Genomic DNA, 22,275 nt, shown 5'->3' with positions numbered 1-22,275 from the left:
ATCAGCATCAATCTCTGAGATAGAATCCTCTGAACCAGAAGAGTCCAAAGAATCAGAATGATGGTGTTCATTTAAAAATTCATCTGTAGAGAGAGAAGATTTAAAAGACTTTTTACGTTTACTAGAAGGAGAAATAACAGACAAAGCCTTCTTTATAGATTCAGAAACAAAATCTCTTATGTTATCAGGAACATTCTGCACCTTAGATGTTGAGGGAACTGCAACAGGCAATGGTACATTACTAAAGGAAATATTATCTGCTTTAACAAGTTTGTCATGACAATTATTACAAACAACAGCTGGAGGAATAGCTACCAAAAGTTTACAGCAGATACACTTAGCTTTGGTAGATCCAGCAGGCAGTGATTTTCCTGTAGTATCTTCTGGCTCAGATGCAACGTGAGACATCTTGCAATATGTAAGAGAAAAAACAACATATAAAGCAAAATAGATCAAATTCCTTATAAGACAGTTTCAGGAATGGGAAAGAATGCCAAATATCAAGCTTCTAGCAACCAGAAGCAAATGAAAAATGAGACTGAAATAATGTGGAGACAAAAGCGACGCCCATATTTTTTAGCGCCAAATAAGACGCCCACATTATTTGGCGCCTAAATGCTTTTGGCGCCAAAAATGACGCCACATCCGGAACGCCGACATTTTTGGCGCAAAATAACGTCAAAAAATGACGCAACTTTCCGGCGACACGTATGACGCCGGAAACGGAAAAGAATTGCGCCAAAAAAGTCAGCGCCAAGAATGACGCAATAAAATGAAGCATTTTCAGCCCCCGCGAGCCTAACAGCCCACAGGGAAAAAAGTCAAATTTTTGAGGTAAGAAAAATATGATAATTCAATGCATAATCCCAAATATGAAACTGACTGTCTGAAAATAAGGAAAGTTGAACATTCTGAGTCAAGGCAAATAAATGTTTGAATACATATATTTAGAACTTTATAAATAAAGTGCCCAACCATAGCTTAGAGTGTCACAGAAAATAAGACTTACTTACCCCAGGACACTCATCTACATGTTTGTAGAAAGCCAAACCAGTACTGAAACGAGAATCAGTAGAGGTAATGGTAAATATAAGAGTATATCGTCGATCTGAAAAGGGAGGTAAGAGATGAATCTCTACGACCGATAACAGAGAACCTTATGAAATAGACCCCGTAGAAGAAGATCACTGCATTCAATAGGCAATACTCTCTTCACATCCCTCTGACATTCACTGCACGCTGAGAGGAAAACCGGGCTCCAACTTGCTGCGGAGCGCATATCAACGTAGAATCTAGCACAAACTTACTTCACCACCTCCCTTGGAGGCAAAGTTTGTAAAACTGATTTGTGGGTGTGGTGAGGGGTGTATTTATAGGCATTTTAAGGTTTGGGAAACTTTGCCCCTCCTGGTAGGAATGTATATCCCATACGTCACTAGCTCATGGACTCTTGTTAATTACATGAAAGAAATGAAGATTTATCAGTATCAACCTCTGAAACAGAATCCTCTGAACCAGAAAAATCATTATCAGAATCAGAATGATGATGTTCATTTAAAAATTCATCTGAAAAATGAGAAGTTTTAAAAGACTTTTTACGTTTACTAGAAGGAGGAATAACAGACATAGCCTTCTTAATAGATTTAGAAACAAAATCTCTTATGTTAACAGGAACACCCTGAATATTAGATGTTGATGGAACAGCAACAGGTAATGGAACATTACTAAAGGAAATATTATCTGCATTAACAAGTTTGTCATGACATTCATTACAAACAACAGCCGGAGGAACAGTTACCATAAGTTTACAACAAATACACTTATCTTTGGTAGATCCAGCATCAGGCAGCAATTTTCCAGAAGTATCTTCTGATTCAGGGTCAATCTGAGACATCTTGCAATATGTAATAGAAAAAACAACATATAAAGCAAAATTGATCAAATTCCTTAAATGACAGTTTCAGGAATGGGAAAAAATGCCAATGAACAAGCTTCTAGCAAGCAGAAGCAAATAAACAATGAGACTTAAATAATGTGCCGACAATAATGACGCCCAGATTTTTTAGCACCAAAAAGACGCCCACATTATTTGGCGCCTAAATGCTTTAAGCACCAAAAATGACGCCGACATTTTTGGCGCAAAAACGTCAAAAAAATGACGCAACTTCCGGCGACAGGTATGACGCCGGAAATGACAAAGAAAAATGTTTTGCGCCAAAAAAGTCCGTGCCAAGAATGACGCAATAAAATGAAGCATTTTCAGCCCCCGCAAGCCTAACAACAGCCCACAGGAAAAAAAGTCAAATTTTAAGGTATGAAAAATTGATTATTCAAATGCATTATCCCAAATAATGAAACTGACTGTCTGAAATAAGGAATGTTGAACATCCTGAATCAAGGCAAATAAATGTTTAAACACATATATTTAGAACTTTATATAAAAGTGCCCAACCATAGCTTAGAGTGTCACAAAAATAAGACTTACTTACCCCAGGACACTCATCTACATGTAGTAGAAAGCCAAACCAGTACTGAAACGAGAATCAGTAGAGGTAATGGTATATATAAGAGTATATCGTCGATCTGAAAAGGGAGGTAAGAGATGAATCTCTACGACCGATAACAGAGAACCTATGAAATAGACCCCGTAGAAGGAGATCATTGAATTCAAATAGGCAATACTCTCTTCACATCCCTCTGACATTCACTGCACACTGAGAGGAAAACCGGGCTCCAGCCTGCTGCGAAGCGCATATCAACGAAGAATCTAGCACAAACTTACTTCACCACCTCCATGGGAGGCAAAGTTTGTAAAACTGATTTGTGGGTGTGGTGAGGGGTGTATTTATAGGCATTTTGAGGTTTGGGAAACTTTGCCCCTCCTGGTAGGAATGTATATCCCATACGTCACTAGCTCATGGACTCTTGCTAATTACATGAAAGAAATAAGAAAAACAAGGGGTGAAATGGTGACTGAGGTTTACTCAAAAAAACTGCTGAATCATAATTAAAAAGAGGGTGGGGTCGTGGACTCTCCATGTCCGGAAATAAAGAAATTTATCAGGTAAGTATAAATTTTGTTTTCTTTCCGATGACATGGAGAGTCCACAATGTCATTCCAAATACTAGTGGGAACCAATACGCAAGCTAGAGGACACAGAATGAACAGGGAGGGAGAAAAAGGCAGGAGGACCTAAACAGAAGGCACCACCGCTTGAAGAACCTTTCTCCCAAAAGAAACCTCGGCCGAGGCAAAAGTATCAAATTTGTAGAATTTGGAAAAGGTATGCAGAGAGGACCATGTTGCCGCCTTGCAAATCTGTTCCATAGAAGCTTCATTTTTGAAAGCCCAAGAAGAGGAGACAGCCCTAGTGGAATGAGCCATAATTCTCTCAGGAGGCTGCTGTCCAGCAGTCTCATAAGCCAAACAAATCAAACTTCTCAACCAGAGAGATAGAGTAGTAGAAGTGGCCTTCTGACCCTTACGCTTTCCAGAGAAAACAACAAACAAGGCAGAAGATTGCCGAAAATCTTTAGTAGCTTGTAAGTAAAATTTTAGAGCCCGCACAACATTCAAGTTATGCAAAAGATGTTCCTTATGAGAAGAAGGATTAGGACAAAAAGAAGGAACAACAATTTCCTCATTAATATTTCAATCCAACACCACCTTAGGGAGAAAACCCAATTTAGTACGAAGGCCCGCCTTATCAGCATGAAAAATAAAGGTACGGGGAATCACACTGCAAAGCTGAAAGCTCAGACACTCTGCGAGCGGAAGAAATAGCAACAAAAACAAAACCTTCCAAGATAATAATTTAAATATCAACAACATGCATTCGCTCAAATGGAGCCTGCTGCAAAATTTTAAGAACAAGATTAAGGCTCCATGGGGGAGCAACAGGTTTAAACACAGGCCTGATTCTAACCAGGGCCTGAACAAAGGCGTGAACATCTTGTAAGTCTGGCAGAAATCTGACCCTTTAGAGTACTGACCGATAGACCCTTCTCCAGGCCATCTTGAAGAAAAGTCAAAATCCGGGGAATCCTCATCCGGCTCCAAGAGAACCCCTTAGATTCGCACCAATAAAGATATTTACGCCATATCTTATAGTAAATCTTGCGAGTAACAGGTTTGCGAGCCTGAAGCATAGTTTCAATGACCGCTTCAGAAAAACCATGTCTAGACAGAACTAGGCGTTCAATCTCCAAGCAGTCAGCTTCAGAGAATCTAGGTTTCGATGGAGGAAAGGACCCTGAATTAGAAGGTCCTTCCTCTGAGGTAACCTCTAAGGAGGTAAAGATGACATTCTTACCTGATCCGCAAACCAGATCCTGCGAGGCCATGCAGAAGCTATTAGGATCACCGATGCTCTCTCCTGCTTGATACAAGCAATGACTCGTGGAAGGGGAGCAAACGAAGGATACAGATATGCCAGAGAAAACCTCCAGGGAACCGCAAGAGCATCTATCAGAACGGCCTGAGGATCTCTTGACCTCGACATGTTCTTTGGAACCTTGGCGTTTTGGTGGGATGCCATCAGATAAAACTCTGGAACCCCCCACCTTAGGGTTATGTGAGAGAACACTTCCGGATGGAGAGCCCACTCCCCGGGATGAAAGGTCTGTCTGCTCAGAAAATATGCCTCCCAGTTGTCCACTCCTAGAATGTGGATGGCAAGTTACCAAACTCTGCTTGCCTGACTACGAAATTGTTTAACCCTAACCTCCCTGATTACATGTTGCCAGACTCTGCTTACCTGACTATGCTTTTGCTAAATCCAAATCTGCCTGATTTCAAGTTGCTAATCACAGCCTGTCTGACTACGCCTATTCCTGACCCTACTCCTCCTGCTATCAAGTTACCTTGTACACTTACTTTGAAACTTGTGAGTCATCTACCATCTACTACTGTGTGAGTACGTAGTTTTCAGAAGCTGTTGTGGGGTCAGGTCCTAGTTTATACTAGTAAGTTCATTCTAGCATTTGGGTCTGATTCCGGACTTCACCTAACCTGACAGATCCCTTTCCACCTGTAATCTCAGAAATGATCTCCGCAAGACCAGGTCCAAACAGAGTTTTACCCTTATAAGGTAAATCCAAGAGTTTGGCCTTTGAAGAAACATCAGCCGACCAAGATTTTAACCACAGAGGTCGGTGAGCTAATACAGTGAAGCTAGACATCTTAGCTCCCAGTCTAATTATCTGCATTTTTGCATCACAGATAAAAGTATTGGCTAGTTTAAGGGCATTGATTCTATCTTGGATCTCCTCTACCGTAGTTTCCTCTGAAACAAGATTGGACAAGGCACCGCACCATTAAGTTGCTGCACCTGCAACTATGGCAATTCTCGCTGCAGGTTGCCACTGTAATCCTTGATGTATGTACATCTTTTTTTAAGTAAGCCTCTAGCTTCTTATCCATTGGAGCCATAAAAGAGCAACTATGCTCTATAGGAATAGTAGTTCTCTGGGCAAGAGCAGAAATTGCTCCTTCTACTTTAGGAACAGTGCACCATGAGTCACGAATAGAGTCAGCAACAGGAAACATCTTCTTAAAAACAGGGGAAGGGGAAAAAGGAACCCCTGGCTTATCCCATTCCTGAGCAATAATTTCAGACATCTTCCTTGGGACAGGAAAAACCTCCTCAGATATAAAAAAAGACCCTTAATAGCCCATGCTTGTCCAGAAAACCACAGGTTAAATAATAAAGGATATCCTTTACCATTAACCCCTTACATTCCTTATCCAAATGTCAAGTGTCATTACTGATTAAATGTCAAATATATTGTCCCCATATGAACCCTTAAAAAAATAAGGATTATTATGTCCCAGGAAAAAAGTATCTGAAAAAGAGGGTTAACCGCTTAAGTGCTGCTGTCCTTCTGTACCTTATATCCAACTGCATGATAGATGCTGATCCTTAGGTGTGGAAGGCACTTTGCTCCCTGTCATGGACCTGTAGAAAAAAAAAAGAACATAGTAACCAACTCTTGCTTTCTACAAAGGGGTAGCAAAGTGTTAAAAGTAAAGCAAAGACATCCTCGCCGCCTTTCAACTGCTAAAAGCCACCACTACTCTTAATCAAGAGATTGACGTGGACACAGCTAGACCCTAATCCTTGCTTGCAGGGAAAAGTACCCATAAAAGGATTAAAATCTTCAGACACCAACTTCGCACATCCTCCATTGACAGAGGCAAAGAGAATGGGGATTATGGGTAAGGGAGGTTACACTTAACAGCTTTGCTGGGGTGCTCTTTGCCTCCTTCTGCTGGCCAGGAGTTAAATATCCCACTAGTAATTGGAATGACGTCGTGGACTCTCCATGTCATAGGAAAGAAAGTATTAGCGGCATAACGATATAATTAATAAATGATTAATGGCATAATGAAATAATACATTATTAGTGGCATAATGATATAATTAATCAATTATATAATTAATAAATTATTAGTGGCATAATGATATAATTAATAAATTATCAGTCGCATAACGATATAATTAGTAAATGATTAATGGGATAATGATATAATTAATAATAACAACAAATAATAAATGGTTTTATTTCATTTTTTGTCAAGCGTGTCGAGTCCAGTCCTTAGCAGCAAATACAGTTGTGGGAGATGTACCTATCTGCCAGTGAAAACTACCATTAGTGACAGGTTGATATTAGCTGTGCACATGAAGACATATACAGTATTTAAAAGCCTTCAATTGTTATATTCAAAGTGTTATAGTATGTATTTACTATAAATATTTCACATCCCAATGTTCTGAACATAGCGGAATATGTTCTATGTATTTTTAATAGATGTTCCTATATATCTGTATATATCTATACCTATATATAATCTTCTATTTATATAGGTATAAATATATATTGTACCAAAATACCATCAGATATATACAGTATATATAGAAATATGTATTTGTGAATAAATAGAACATATTCTGCTATGTGAAGAACATTGGAATGTGAAATATTCATATTTTCATGTCAGGTGAGCATATACAATTAGGTCAGTGCGCTAGTAGGGTGTGTGTCCCCCCCCACACCACTTTTTCCTCTATTGACTTCTATGGGGGAATATGTTATCGTGCATGCAATATTGTAAGTTCGGCTTTTTATGTGTGTCGGGTTAGCACACGAGCCAAAACAAATTACTTTCAACTCATAATACGAGCGCAAACCGACTCGCGCAAAAAGCTCAGTTAACGTGGGAGTGTTAAATAATGCTCCACTTGTAATCTTGCCCTAATTCCTTAAAGTAACAAAGAATTAATAATTATATAAACAAGATATTGTTTAAAAACCTGAAGACATGAAACTCAATTGTTTTCTTTCGTTTTTCCTGATAGAGCATACAATTAAAAAAAAAAACTTTCCAAATTACTTCTATTATCTAATTTACTTCATTCTCTTGGGATCCCTTTGTTAAAAAAGCATACCTAGGTAGGCTCAGAAGCAGCAATACACTACTGGGAGCTAGCTGCTGATTGGTGGCTGCACATATATGCCTCTTGTCAGTGGCTCACCCAATGTGTTTAGCAAAAAGTAAAAGGTAAAAGTGGCAAGTTTTTTATGCCATCAGGTTAGAGCGGTTATGCAAGTTGTTTAACATTAAGGGCCAGAATGTAGGAGCTTCAACGCAATCGCAAAATTGCGGTGTTCTTTATGCTCAAATTCATATTACAAGTGGTGTGCTGTTTAAATTATTGCAAGTTTACGCAGTAATTTAAACAGTGCGCCACTTCTAATATGGATTTGAGTGTAAAGAACACTGCGATCTTGCCGCCGGAATAACGATGGAGCGTCGCAACCAGGATTCATCTTTGGTGAGTATCGTCTTTGGGGTTTAGTGTTGGTTGTTTATTTCTTTTTATGGGCAGCAGAAGAGAATACCTAGCCAAATTCACTTTTCAGGGCAATTTTTAGAGTATTTTTTTTTTTAGATAGCCTTTTATTGGGAGGGAGAGTTAATTGTAGAGTGGTGTAGTTTTTATTTTATTTAAAAAAAATAGCTAAGGCACGTTAGGGCAATGCCCTACAAAAGGCCCTTTTAAGGGCTATTGCTGTAGTTTAATGTTATTAAAGGTTTTTTTATTTTGGGGTGGGTTTTTTTTTAAAGTGGGGTTCTAGAATAGTAATAACAATTTTTTAATTTGCTAATGTGTTTGTTGTTTTCTGTAATTATAGTTTTTTATTTTTTGTAATGGTAGGTTGTTTTTTTTCCAGTAGTTGTTTTTTTTTAGCTTTAACCTTAAAAGGTTAGGTTGTTGTTTTTTCCGGTAAGTTTTTTTTTTAAAGGTACAATGTTAGATTTAATTTTTATGAGTAAAGGTTAGTATCTTTTGGGGTGTTAGGTTACTTTGCGGTGGGGGTTGTGGCGGTTTAGGGGGTTAATAGAGTAGTAGGTTACTTTGTGATGTGGGGGTGTGGTGGTTGAGGGGTTAATAGTGTTGTGGGGACTTTGTGGTGGGATATGCGGCAGGTTAGTGGTTATTAGAGTAGGGGGCTTATGGCGATTCGGGTTAGCGTGCGAGTATGGGTATTGTAACTTCTGCTCTTTGTGCGGGTTGAGCGAAAAAGATTTACTTTCAACCTGTAATATGCGTGCTACCCGATGCGTGCAAAGAGCCGAAGTCAAGCAGAGTTAGCATGCTAACGGGAGCAGTAATAGGTAATCTAGCCCTATAAGGATTAGGGTTGCATTTCATTCCTGACAACATGTTTGCGCACTTGTAGAATTGAATGAGGAACTATGTTACATAAGAATAGTAAAAAATGGAAGCTGATACCACTTTATACCAACCAAATAGTATGTTTTGCAGCTTAAATACAATAAATTTAAATTGTGTTCTGCATGGAACCTACTTGTTTGGGAAAACTCTGGTTATTCCTCCATCAGTTGCAGCAAAAACAGCCAGGAGCCCATACCTGTGTGATGAACGGAGAGAAGGAACAATGTATTGTAGGTGTAAAAATAAAAAAAGGCCCATGGAGAATAAAGATAAACGGTATAACAAGGGGAAGAAGTAAAATATGATGGGTACAGAATTAAGAAGAGAGTGGTTGGGAAAAGGGTGATAGATTGTGGAGCAGTAGAAGAAAAAGAAATCAAGGTAAAATTAGAATGAAAATGGAAGGACATAAGTGGGAATTGTTAAATTGAGGGCGAGAATGAAGAGACAGTATTGAAATATAGAAAATGGAAAGATGAGATAGAAAACAGGGAAAGAAGGATATATATATAAGTGGAAAATAATGTAACAAGGGTAGAAGGGAAGACGTATATATATGGTGAAAGTTTGACTGAGTTGAAAAGAAAGTAAAGACAGAAAATTAATGATATGGGTTGATTAAGAAAGCTGGGTAGTCTCATCAGGTTTGTAGACTTGTTTATTTTTTTTTCTGGTCTCTCTTGGGTCCTGTGTTGGAGTTCAGGCTTTTTGTCTTGTTGAGTACAAAGTCTCTCAAATTATACTTGAAAGATCTTCCTGTAGTGTATAGTGTTGGTTGGTGCTTACCCTTTTGTTGTTGTGTCTCATGACCTGGGTTTGGGTCTTTCCCTTGCCCTTTATTTGAGGCTTTTGTGTCAAGTTTTTAATGTCTTATTGGCTGTATTTATACCAGTGTCTGGTGGTCTCTGTCATGTCCTATGTTGGGTGTCTCATATATTGTGTTGAATTTCTCCCATGTTCTGTACTAAAGAGAATCTCATGTTTTAGATTTAAGGTCTAGTGTTATATGTTGGTGGACTCTCAAAAGGGCAATTTTCCTCACGTGAGTAGGTCTTTGTCTTTCCAAACACGGTCAGCCAGGTCACGTGTGATTCCCACATCCAAGATCAGGTTGTGAAGTAGGAAGCTGTCGCCTGTAAGAAAGAAGAATCCTAGTCACTCTTGCCTACCATAAAGAGCCTTCCTTACTAGCTAATCATCCACCTATTACACAACCACAGATTCCACATTCCAGTATCCATCTTCAAAGCAGTACTTCACCTCATCATGATGCCACCCTAACTCAGTATACCCCTTTACCCCACTTCCACTCATAACATAGTATATCCCTCAACACATTGCCACCCCAACACAGTACGATATATACCTCATAAGAATGCCATGCCAAACCCTGTATTTTCTACACACTTCCAAACCCAATACAGTATACCTCTTGTTATGCATCACCCAGTGTCCCACTTTATCACACTGCCACCCCCAACAGAATATCCTCTTAATCACAGTGCCACCCCAATATTGTCTCCGCAACAAAGTATCCCCCTTATGGCACTGCCATCAAAAACCTAGTATCCCCAATATAATATTAACATCTTCAACCCTTTATATCCATCACCACACTGTGACCACCGCTTCATCATACTGCCAGCCCAACAAAGTATCCTACTTAATCACAATGCAATCCTCTCACCCCACTGCCACCCCAAACTTAGAGCCATCCTTTATCAACTGACACCCTAAACACTACAACCCCATCCCACCCAACACTTCTACCTTTGTATCAAGGTACCTCTTCTTCACAGTGCCGCTTCATCACCCACCCCCCCCAATCACAGTACCATTCTTCAACACTCCCACCACTCCCACTACCCCCTCAATTACACTGCCAGCTCACAACCAGGTATTCCCCTTCATATTACTGCCATCACTCTATGCTCCATCACAGCGTCACAGTTGTTACACTGCACCCCATCTGCAGTACCATTCCATTGCAACCCATGTCCTCACCATTGTACCAGCCCCTACACCACACTACAGACCACATGGCAGTATTTTCTCTTTTTATACTGACAACCCCACACCAGTACATCTTCTTGCATACATCTTTCCCAGTATCATAACCTAGACAACACTAACATTATCATACTCACACTGCTTGGAATCTGGAGTCACCTTCTCCATGAGTGAGATGAAATTGGCTAGAAATTCTGTGTTATTGTCAGACTGTTCCAGATCCTTGCAGTACTGTCTGTGAGGCAACATCGGGGGGAGTTTGAGAGAGACACAAGGTAGGGGGCAGGAAAGAAGCATATGCAAGAGGGTAGGTATTGGGTAGATGAAGGGTAATTTCACAGGTCAAGTGATAAGAGAGGTGAGAATGGAAAGTAACAAAGACAAGAGATGTAAGTGTGAAAGACACTCAAAGTGAAGTGAGAGTGGCATGGAATGGGATCATAGGTAAAACAAACAAATTTGAGGACACCAGGAAGGTGACATACAAAAGGGGAGACAATGAAAGAGTGGCATTGAGATAAGGTAAGGGAAAGAGGCAGAATCAAGAGGAGGGAGACATAGAAGGCATACAATAGAGAGAGGGGTAAGACATAAGGGGAAGAGAGTCAGATAACTTGCAGGGGGCAAAAAATTAGGACAAGATCTGTGAGAGTTGCACATTCACAATGTCCATAAAAAATGGGGGGGGGGGGGGGTTATTTAAAGAGAATTACTGAAGTGGTTTCTGAATTGAGAGAGGTGAAGATGCAGGGTGAATAGTTGGTAGAGAGCAAAGAATATATGTTACACACTGTCATTTACAATACCTCGGAGCAAGAAATACTCGGCCCTCAGACTCAAAGTTGTTTGGCAGCAAAGACTCAAAATCTGTAACAGAGAAACAGAGTTATCTAGCAAATGAAGCCTTGAGTGTGGGGCACAGTTGTATGATGCCCCTGCATGTGTGTGTTTTTGATGGGGAGTAGAGTCCTGAGTATATTCTTATGTGTCTGTTGGGTGAAGAGGACAAAGGAAAAGTGAAGTATGTGTCTGTGGTGGTGATAGAAGAGAGGACAGTTTGGTGTGTGTCTAGGCAGTAGATACTGGCTGCCTATCTTTGTATGTACTATATAGTGTGGGAAACAGACAGGTACTTGCTGAGTATGTGAGGGGGGGATTCATGGGAGAGAAGATTGATGTGTCTATGAAGGTGAGTGTGTGGGGAATTCTCTAAGTTTCTGCAACACAAGAGTGGTCCTTGTATGCAAACCGTGGCTTAAAGGCTTGTAGGTGTGGGTGGGCAGAAGATATATGTGTATAAAGATATAAGAATATATAAAAGGAAGAGTGAATATATTGTTTCTAAACATGTTGTGTAACTATATCCAGTAAAGGGAAACTAAACTCAACATTTAATTTCCCAGTAAAATAGTAAATTAAGGAGAATTAACAATTACAATATGCATTCATTTTTATTTTTGCCTGTGTTTGCTAGAAAATACCTCTATTTTTAGTTCTGTCCCCATTAGATAGGCAAGACTACGACTAAGCCAATAAATGTGATAAAGACGCTAGTTTTTATAAGCATTGGACAGTATAAATGAGAGCAAATCACTGCAGCGTTACCTAACAGTGTAACAATAGTACAGGCAAGCTTATGATTTATTAATAAATGATAGTTAAACGGAAATGAAACTCAAAATTTGAAGGGGCATTAAAGTGAAAGTTTCATAACTGAGAAGGAGCAGTAATTTTAAACAACAATTAATTTTGTTCTCTTGCTATGTTTTTTTGAAGTGTTAATGTAGAAAGAGTAAATGTACTCCTGTAAGACTTATGTGCGCAAAACCCGACAGGAGTACACAAATTCTTATTGTGAGCTAACCCGTCATGAGTTATATTAAGGTACATTATGTATTTATTAATTATAAAATATTGAAAAATATTAATAATTAATGAAAATAATTATTAAAGATGTACTTATTTTTTTTTAATCAATAGAATATATATATCTATATTTTACAGTAACTATGATAATTATTAATAATTATTAATATTTCTTCAATATTTACATAACGTGCCTTAAAGTAATAGTCTAGTCAAAATTAAACTCATGATTCAGATAGAGCGTGTAATTTTAAGCAACTTTCTAATTTACTGCTATTGTCAATTTTGATTTGTTCTCTTGGTTTATTTATTTGAAAAAGCAAAAATGGAAGCATAGGAGGAGCCGGCCCTTTTTGGTTCAGAAATGGGTAGCACTTTCTGATTGGTGTCTAAAGGTAGCCACCAATCAGCAAGTGCTACCCAGGTTCTGAACCACAAATAGGGCGGCTCCTAAGTTTTCATTTAAATAACGATACCAAGAGAATGAAGAAAAATTGATCATAGGAGTAAATTTACACGCTCTATCTGAATCACGAAAGTTTAATTTTGACTTTACTATCCCTTTAAGATAACTAATACTTCATGTGTGCTAACCAAACACCACATTAGACCTTTAGCACAAAACCCTTAGTGCGTCACTCATATTATAAATTCCACAGTTTTTTTCCAGTTTTAAATATATGTATGTGTATAGATATATATATATAAAAAGATGTTAATGTAAAAACATAATTTATGTAAGAACTTACCTGATAAATTCATTTCTTTCATATTAGCAAGAGTCCATGAGCTAGTGACGTATGGGATATACATTCCTACCAGGAGGGGCAAAGTTTCCCAAACCTTAAATGCCTATAAATACACCCCTCACCACACCCACAATTCAGTTTAACGAATAGCCAAGAAGTGGGGTGATAAGAAAAAAGTGCGAAAGCATATAAAATAAGGAATTGGAATAATTGTGCTTTATACAAAAAAATCATAACCACCACAAAAAAGGGCGGGCCTCATGGACTCTTGCTAATATGAAAGAAATGAATTTATCAGGTAAGTTCTTACATAAATTATGTTTTCTTTCATGTAATTAGCAAGAGTCCATGAGCTAGTGACGTATGGGATAATGACTACCCAAGATGTGGATCTTTCCACACAAGAGTCACTAGAGAGGGAGGGATAAAATAAAGACAGCCAATTCCTGCTGAAAATAATCCACACCCAAAATAAAGTTTAATGAAAAACATAAGCAGAAGATTCAAACTGAAACCACTGCCTGAAGTACTTTTCTACCAAAAACTGCTTCAGAAGAAGAAAACACATCAAAATGGTAGAATTTAGAAAAAGTATGCAAAGAGGACCAAGTTGCTGCTTTGCAAATCTGATCAATCGAAGCTTCATTCCTAAACGCCCAGGAAGTAGAAACTGACCTAGTAGAATGAACTGTAATCCTTCGAGGCGGAATTTTACCCGACTCGACATAGGCATGATGAAATAAAGATTTCAACCAAGATGCCAAAGAAATGGCAGAAGCTTTCTGGCCTTTTCTAGAACCAGAAAAGATGACAAATAATACAAAGCTCTAACAGCATCCAAAGAATGCAATGATTTCTCCTTAGAATTCATAGGATTAGGACATAATGAAGGAACCACAATTTCTCTACTAAGGTTGTTAGAATTCACAACCTTAGGTAAAAAATTCAAAAGAAGTTCGCAGCACCGCCTTATCCTGATGAAAAATCAGAAAAGGAGACTCACAAGAAAGAGCAGATAATTCAGAGACTCTTCTGGCAGAAGAGATGGCCAAAAGAAATAAAACTTTCCAAGAAAGTAATATAACGACCAAAGAATGCCTGGGTTCAAAAGGAGGAGCTTGAAAAGCCCCCAGAACCAAATTCAAACTCCAAGGAGGAGAAATTGACTTAATGACAGGTTTTATACGAACCAAAGCTTGTACAAAACAATGAAATATCAGGAAGATTAGCAATCCTTCTGTGAAAAAAGAACAGAAAGAGCAGAGATTTGTCCTTTCAAGGAACTTGCGGACAAACCTTTATCTAAACCATCCTGAAGAAACTGAAAAATTCTCGGTATTCAAAAAGAATGCCAAGAAAAAATGATGAGAAAGACACTAAGAAATATAAGTCTTCCAGACTCTATAATATATCTCTCTAGATACAGATTTACGAGCCTGTCACATAGTATTAATCACAGAGTCAGAGAAACCTTCTTTGACCAAGAATCAAGCGTTCAAACTCCATACCTTAAAATTTAAGGATTTGAGATCCTGATGGAAAAAAGGACCTTGCGACAGAAAATCTGGTCTTAACGGAAGAGTCCACAGCTGGCAAGAGGCCATCCGGACAAGATCCGCATACCAAAACCTGTGAGGCCATGCTGGAGCTACCAGCAGGACAAACGAGCATTCCTTTAGAATCTTGGAGAATACTCTTGGAAGAAGAACTAGAGGCGGAAAGATATAGGCAGGATGATACTTCCAAGGAAGTGATAATGTATCCACTGCTTCCGCCCGAGGATCCCGGGATCTGGACAGATACCAGGGAAGTTTCTTGTTTAGATGAGAAGCCATCAGATCTATTTCTGGGAGTTCCCACATTTGAACAATCTGAAGAAATACCTCTGGGTGAAGAGACCATTCGCCCGGATGCAACGTTTGGCGACTGAGATAATCCGCTTCCCAATTGTCTATACCTGGGATATGAACCGCAGAGATTAGACAGGAGCTGGATTCCGCCCAAACCAAAATTCGAGATACTTCTTTCATAGCCAGAGGACTGTGAGTCCCTCCTTGATGATTGATGTATGCCACAGCTGTGACATTGTCTATCTGAAAACAAATGAACAACTCTCTCTTCAGAAGAGGCCAAGACTGAAGAGCTCTGAAAATTGCACGGAGTTCAAAATATTGAACGGTAATCTCACCTCCTGAGATTCCCAAACCCCTTGTGCCGTCAGAGACCCCCACACAGCTCCCCAACCTGTAAGACTTGCATCTGTTGAGATTATAGTCCAGGTCGGAAGAACAAAGAAGCCCCCTGAACTAAACGATGGTGAACTGTCCACCATGTCAGAGAGTGTCGTATAATCGGTTTAAAGATATTAATTGAGATATCTTTGTGTAATCCCTGCACCACTGGTTCAGCATACAGAGCTGAAGAGGTCGCATGTGAAAACGAGCAAAGGAGATCGCATCCGATGCGGCAGTCCTAAGACCTAAAATTTCCATGCATAAGACTACCAAAGGGAATGATTGTGACTGAAGGTTTTGACAAGCTGATATCAATGTTAAATTTCTCTTATCTGACAAGGACAGAGTCATAGACACTGAATCTATCTGGAAACCTAAAAAGGTTACCCTTGTCTGAGGAAACAATGAACTGAATGGTAAATTGATCCTCCAACCATGATCTTGAAGAAACAACACAAGTCGATTCGTAAGAGATTCTGCGAAAATGTGAAGACTGAGCAAGTACCAAGATATCGTCCAAATAAGGAAATACCAAAACCCTGTTCTCTGATTACAGACAGAAGGGCACCGAGAACCTTTGAAAAAAATTCTTGGAGCTGACGCTAGGCCAAACGGTAGAGCCACAAAACTGGTAATGCTCGTCTAAAAAGAGAATCTCAGAAACTAAAAGTGATCTGGATGAATCGGAATATGCAGATATTCATCCTGTAAATCTATTGTAGACATATAATGCCCTTGCTAAACAAAAGGCAGGATAGTCCAACAGTTACCATCTTGAATGTTGGTATACATAACGATTCAATATAGATAGATCCGGAACTGGTTTGAAGGAATTGACCTTCTTTGGTACAATGAAGAGATAGAATAAAACCCCAGCCCCTGTTCCAGAACTGGAACTGGCATAATTACTCCAGCCAACTCTAGATCTGAAACACATTTCAGAAATGCTGAGCCTTTGCTGTGTTTACTGGGACACGGGAAAGAAAAAAAAATCTCTTTGCAGGAGGCCTTAACTTGAAGCCAATTCTATACCTTTCTGAAACAATGTTCTGAAACCAGAGATTGTGAACGGAATTGATCCAAATTTCCTTGAAGAAAACATAAACTGCCCCATACCAGCTGAGCTGGAATGAGGGCCGCACCTTCATGGGTATTTAGGAGCTGGCTATAGGTTTCTATAAGGCTTGGATATATTGCAAACTGGAAAAGGTTTCCAAACTGATACTGCTCCTGAGGATGAAGGACCAGGCTTTTGTTCCTTGTTGTGAGGAAAGGAATGAAAATGATTATTAGACCTAAATTTACCTTAGATTTTTTATCCTTTGGTAAAAAAGTTCCCTTCCCTCCAGTAACAGTTGAGATAATAGAATCCAACTGAAAATCGAATAATTTATTACCCTGGAAAGAAAAGGAAAGCAAAGTTGACTTAGAAGACATATCAGCATTCCAAGTTTTAAGCCATAAAGCTTTTCTAGCTAAAATAGCTAGAAACATATACCTGACATCAACTCTAATGATATCAAAAGATGGTATCACAAATAAAATTATTAGCATGTTATAGAATAATAATAATGCTATAAAATTATGATCTGTTACTTGTTGCGCTAAAGCTTCTAACCAAAAAGTTGAAGCTGCAGCAACATCCGCTAAAAATATAGCAGGTCTAAGAAGATTACCTGAACATAAGTAAGCTTTTCTTAGAAAGGATTCAATTTTCCTATCTAAAGGATCCTTAAATGAAGTACTATCTGCCATAGGAATAGTAGTACGTTTAGCAGGAGTAGAGACAGCCCCATTAACCTTAGAGATTTTGTCCCAAAACTCTAATCTGTCAGATGGCACAGGATATAATTGCTTAAACGTTTAGAAGGAGTAAATGAATTACCCAAATTATTCCATTCCCTGGAAATTACTTCAGAAATAGCATCAGGGAGAGAAAACACTTCTGGAATAACTACAGGAGATTTAAAAACCTTATTTAAACGTTTAGATTTAGTATCAAGAGGACCAGAATCCTCTATTTCTAATGCAATTAATACTTCTTTAAGTAAAGAACGAATAAATTCCATCTTGAACAAATACAAAGATTTATCAGCATCAACCTCTGAGACAGAAACCTCTGAACCAGAAGAACCATTATCAGTATCAGAATGATGATGTTCATTTAAAAATTCATCTGCAAAAAAGAGAAGTTTTAAAAGACTTTTATGTATACTAGAAGGAGAAATAACAGACATAGCCTTCTTAATGGATTTAAAAAATAAAATCTCTTATATTATCAGGAACACTCTGAAAATTAGATGTTGACGGAACAGCAACAGGTAATGTAACAGTACTAAAGGAAATTTTATCTGCATTAATAAGTTTGTCATGACATGCAATACAAACAACAGCTGGAGAAACAGATACCAAAAGTTTATAGCAGATACACTTAGCTTGGTAGCTCCAGCACTGGGCAGCGATTTTCCTGAAGTATCTTCTGACTCAGTTGCAACGTGGAACATCTTGCAATATGTAAAAGAAAAAACAACATATAAAGCAAAATTGATCAAATTCCTTAAATGACAGTTTCAGGAATGGGAAAAAAAAAAAAAAAAAAAAATGCCAGTGAACAAGCTTCTAGCAACCAGAAGCAATAAATAATGAGACTTAAATAATGTGGAGACAAAAATGACGCCACATCCGGAACGCCGACACTTTTGACGCAAAAAAAAACGTCAAAAAAATGACGCAACTTCCGGCGACACGTATGACGCCGGAAACAGAAAAAAAAATTTGCGCCAAAAAAGTCTGCGCCAAGAATGACGCAATAAAATGAAGCATTTTCAGCCCCCGCGAGCCTAACAGCCCACAGGGAAAAAGTCAAATTTTTTAAGGTAAGAAAAAATGATTGAAACAAATGCATTTATCCCAAGTATGAAACTGACTGTCTGAAAATAAGGAATGTTAAACATCCTGAGTCAAGGCAAATAAATGTTTGAATACATATATTTAGAACTTTATAAAAAAGTGCCTAACCATAGCTTAGAGTGTCACAGAAAATAAGCTTACTTACTTACCCCAGGACACTCATCTACATGTTGTAGAAAGCCAAACCAGTACTGAAACGAAAATCAGCAGAGGTAATGGTATATATATAAGAGTATATCGTCGATCTGAAAAGGGAGGTAAGAGATGAATCTCTACGACCGATAACAGAGAACCTATGAAATAGACCCCGTAGAAGGAGATCATTGCATTCAAATAGGCAATACTCTCCTCACATCCCTCTGACATTCACTGCACGCTGAGAGGAAAACCGGGCTCCAACCTGCTGCGGAGCGCATATCAACGTAGAATCTAGCACAAACTTACTGTAAAACTGAATTGTGGGTGTGGTGAGGGGTGTATTTATAGACATTTAAGGTTTGGGAAACTTTGCCCCTCCTGGTAGGAATGTATATCCCATACGTCACTAGCTCATGGACTCTTGCTAATTACATGAAAGAAATATATATTTATAATTATTGTATATATATATATGAATATATACAGGTATAGATATATACAGATATAATTAGGAATATCAATTTAAAAATACAAAGAACATTGGCGCTATATAAAGAAAATTGGAATGTAACCCCTTAAAAAAAATGTTTAATATTTTTATGACTAATTACTATCAGGTAGTGTATATATGAGTGTAACGGTGTATTTTAATGTATTTATGTTTGGTGAAACTATTATTTTAGCCCTAACCCTATATGCAAGGTCTTAAAGGGATAGGAAAGTCAAAATTAAGATTCAAATAGAGCATGTCATTTTAAGACACATAAATTCACTTCTATTTTCAAATGTGCTTTGTTCTCTTGGTATCCCTTGTTAAAAAAGAATATGCACATAATCTACACTAGTGGGAGCTAGCTGCTGATTGGTGCCTGCACACATGTGTCTCTTGTGATTGGCTAACTAGATGTGTTCAGCTAGTAGCCAGTAGTGCAATGCTGTTCCTTCAGCAAAGGATAACAAGAGAATAAAGCAAATGTGTAATAGAAGTAAATTATAAAGTTATTTGAAATTGTATGTTCTATCTGAATCATGTGAGAAAATGTTGGGGTTTATAGAAAAGTAGAAGGGGTTATCTATACACACTTTCTAATGCGATTTAGCTCTTTTAATGAGGATCGGCCTCTAAAACCAATCCTGTACAAAGATGCAAATCTAAAAAATGGGGTGATAAAGAGCGCTAAAAGCAATCACATAAATCAATATGGTAAAAAGCAATTCATATTAAAAACATTTGAAAATAAATGATAAAAGCAACACATTTTTTTAAAACACTTTAAATCAATGATTACTCAAATACATATATAAACAAAATAAAAATACAAAATAGAAAATATATGGGTAAAAATAAGTATCACTGTGCAGAAAAACAACTTTTTTAGGCTAATATAACCACCGGTGGTTTTTCTGCACAGTGATACTTATTTTTACCCATATAATTTCTATTTTGTATTTTTATTTTGTTTATTTATATGTATATTTGAATAATCATTTATATAAAGTGTTTTTAAAAATTAATTGTTTTTATCATTTATTTTCAAATGTTTTTAATATGAATTGCTTTTTACCATATTGATTTATGTGATTGCTTTTAGCCCTCTTTTTCACCCCATTTTTAGGAAATGTTGGGGTTTCCTGTCCCTTTAAGTTGTGATAAACCCAACGTGGGTTATATTCAATTGCGCTTGAGCGAATGCGTTTACTTTCGACTTGTAATACATGTGCAAATTAATGCTCCACTTGCAATATAGCCCTCTGTCTGAACCATGAAAGTTTAATTTTCACTTGCTGTCCTTTAAAACGTTAATGATTTAGATACATTGTACAGCTTACCAATTTACCTCTATCAAATTGACTTCTTTCTAGCTGTGCATACTTAGATAGGCACAGGATCATGCATGTGTCTTGAGTACTATAAGACAGCCGTTTATATTTGACTAGGTTATCACTTTATGTAGTTCTGTTTGATTTTTATAGTTCCTCATCATTACTGAAGGCAAAAATAACCTACAAACAGCTCTGGTGCCAAGAACAAAACTAGTTTTTATGTATTAAAGGGACAATCAAGTGAAAATTGAACTTTCATAATTCAGATAGGGCATGCAATTTTAAACAACTTTCCATTTTACTTTAATCAATACATTTGCTTTGTTCACTTGGTATTCTTTGTGAAAAGCTAAACGTAGGTAGACTCAAACTGATTTCTAAGTCGTTGAAGGCCACTTCTTATCTCGGTGCATTTTGAAAGTTTTTTAGTTAGACAGTGCTAGTTCATGTGTGTCATATAGATAATTCTACGGCAGTGAGCACAATGTTATTTATGAGTCAGCACTGATTGCCTAAAATGCAAATCTGTCAAAAGTACTGAGATAAGGGGTAGTCTGATTACAATGTAATCACAGAGGTAAAAGGTATATTTATTAAACAGTATTGGTTATGCAAAACTTGGGAATGGGTAATAAAGGGAGTATCTATCATTTATTTAATCATAACTTTGATATTAATTTAATATTCATTGTTAATAGTGTTGATTGATTTTTTTTAGTTTTGTAACCATTTCTTATTCCATGTTGTATTGGCACCACCTGCAGTACATATTTACGTGTAATTTGATGTAATATTACTAAAATATTTGGTAAATAATAATAAATGTATATGTTTTTATAGATGGATAAACAAAATTGTCGGCCTGTTGAAGGCAAAAAACATGTTGCAGTAAAAGATTGCTGAAATTGTAGGTGTTTCACATAGTTCTGTAAAGAATCTTAAGAAAAAAAGAGAACTGTTCAGCGACAATGAGATGAAGAGGGCCTGTTAGCCAGAAACGCTGCTTGGAAACCATCCACATAATCCATTTATTTCTTAATATTCTTTACAGGGGGGGCGGAGCCAACTGCCTAGCCAGCCGGGCGCACATTGCATGAGCTCCGGCTCTGAAGCTTGAAGATTGGGGTAAAACCATGGTTTAATAAGCGACTTTACAACCATATTGGAGACCTCATCCTGCTGCCTACTACCAACCTAATATGGGCACTGGCGTATCTTATTGAAGCCTAACACAAGCTTTACAACGCAACCACATAGACACATCCATTGATGGGCTGAGGCCGATAGTGGCTGAAATAATGGACCACAATACATGCATAGCGAGCCGTTATATGCACCCAATTATATACTGATTTACAATACTGAAGCAGTCTCAGCAGTTATACCAGTTGTTTTATTGATCCCTACGCAAGACAAGATGGCGGCTCCTGAGGACTGGGAGTTGATAGCCCGAGGCCTTATTGAGTCCACCTTCCGGCTTTTGGAAACTCAACTGATCAAGCTTTTTGCTGCTGGAAGCTGCAGCCTATCTACGTATGCTGTACAGAAACAGGCACTGTGCGACGGGAGGGGTGATGGGCTGTATTCACCTACTGATACAAATAGCACTGGGGCGGGAGCCCTGCTCCACATTGAAACGCTGCACCCGCAACTTCAGCTCCAGACCTGGGGGAGGGCAGACCAGCGAGCACATTATCTCTCATTCGCCTCTGGAAATCCCTGCTTACTTGGGGCTGGCTGTAGCTCTAGACCGACGTCAGAACCTTACCTTTCGAGCGATCCTCAGCATCGGAGCACACGAGT

General features: G+C 38.2%; 1 protein-coding gene across 1 annotated transcript in view; it reads right to left on the bottom strand.

The window, feature by feature from the left end:
* CACNA2D2 (calcium voltage-gated channel auxiliary subunit alpha2delta 2) overlaps nucleotides 1-22,275 on the bottom strand; it is a 780,863-nt gene that overhangs the window by 101,913 nt on the left and 656,675 nt on the right. The window contains exons 23-26 of the mRNA XM_053721110.1: nucleotides 11,558-11,618; nucleotides 10,889-10,986; nucleotides 9,784-9,874; nucleotides 8,875-8,937 (exon numbers count right to left, since the gene is read on the bottom strand). Of these exons, the coding sequence (XP_053577085.1) occupies nucleotides 8,875-8,937; nucleotides 9,784-9,874; nucleotides 10,889-10,986; nucleotides 11,558-11,618 (313 nt within the window). The remainder of the gene's footprint in view (nucleotides 1-8,874; nucleotides 8,938-9,783; nucleotides 9,875-10,888; nucleotides 10,987-11,557; nucleotides 11,619-22,275) is intronic.

The sequence above is a fragment of the Bombina bombina genome, chromosome 7, assembly GCF_027579735.1.
Source record: "Bombina bombina isolate aBomBom1 chromosome 7, aBomBom1.pri, whole genome shotgun sequence".
Classification (NCBI taxonomy): domain Eukaryota; kingdom Metazoa; phylum Chordata; class Amphibia; order Anura; family Bombinatoridae; genus Bombina; species Bombina bombina.
The sequence above is the reverse complement of the archived record's forward strand: the minus strand, read 5'-3'. Positions and strand labels throughout refer to the sequence as shown.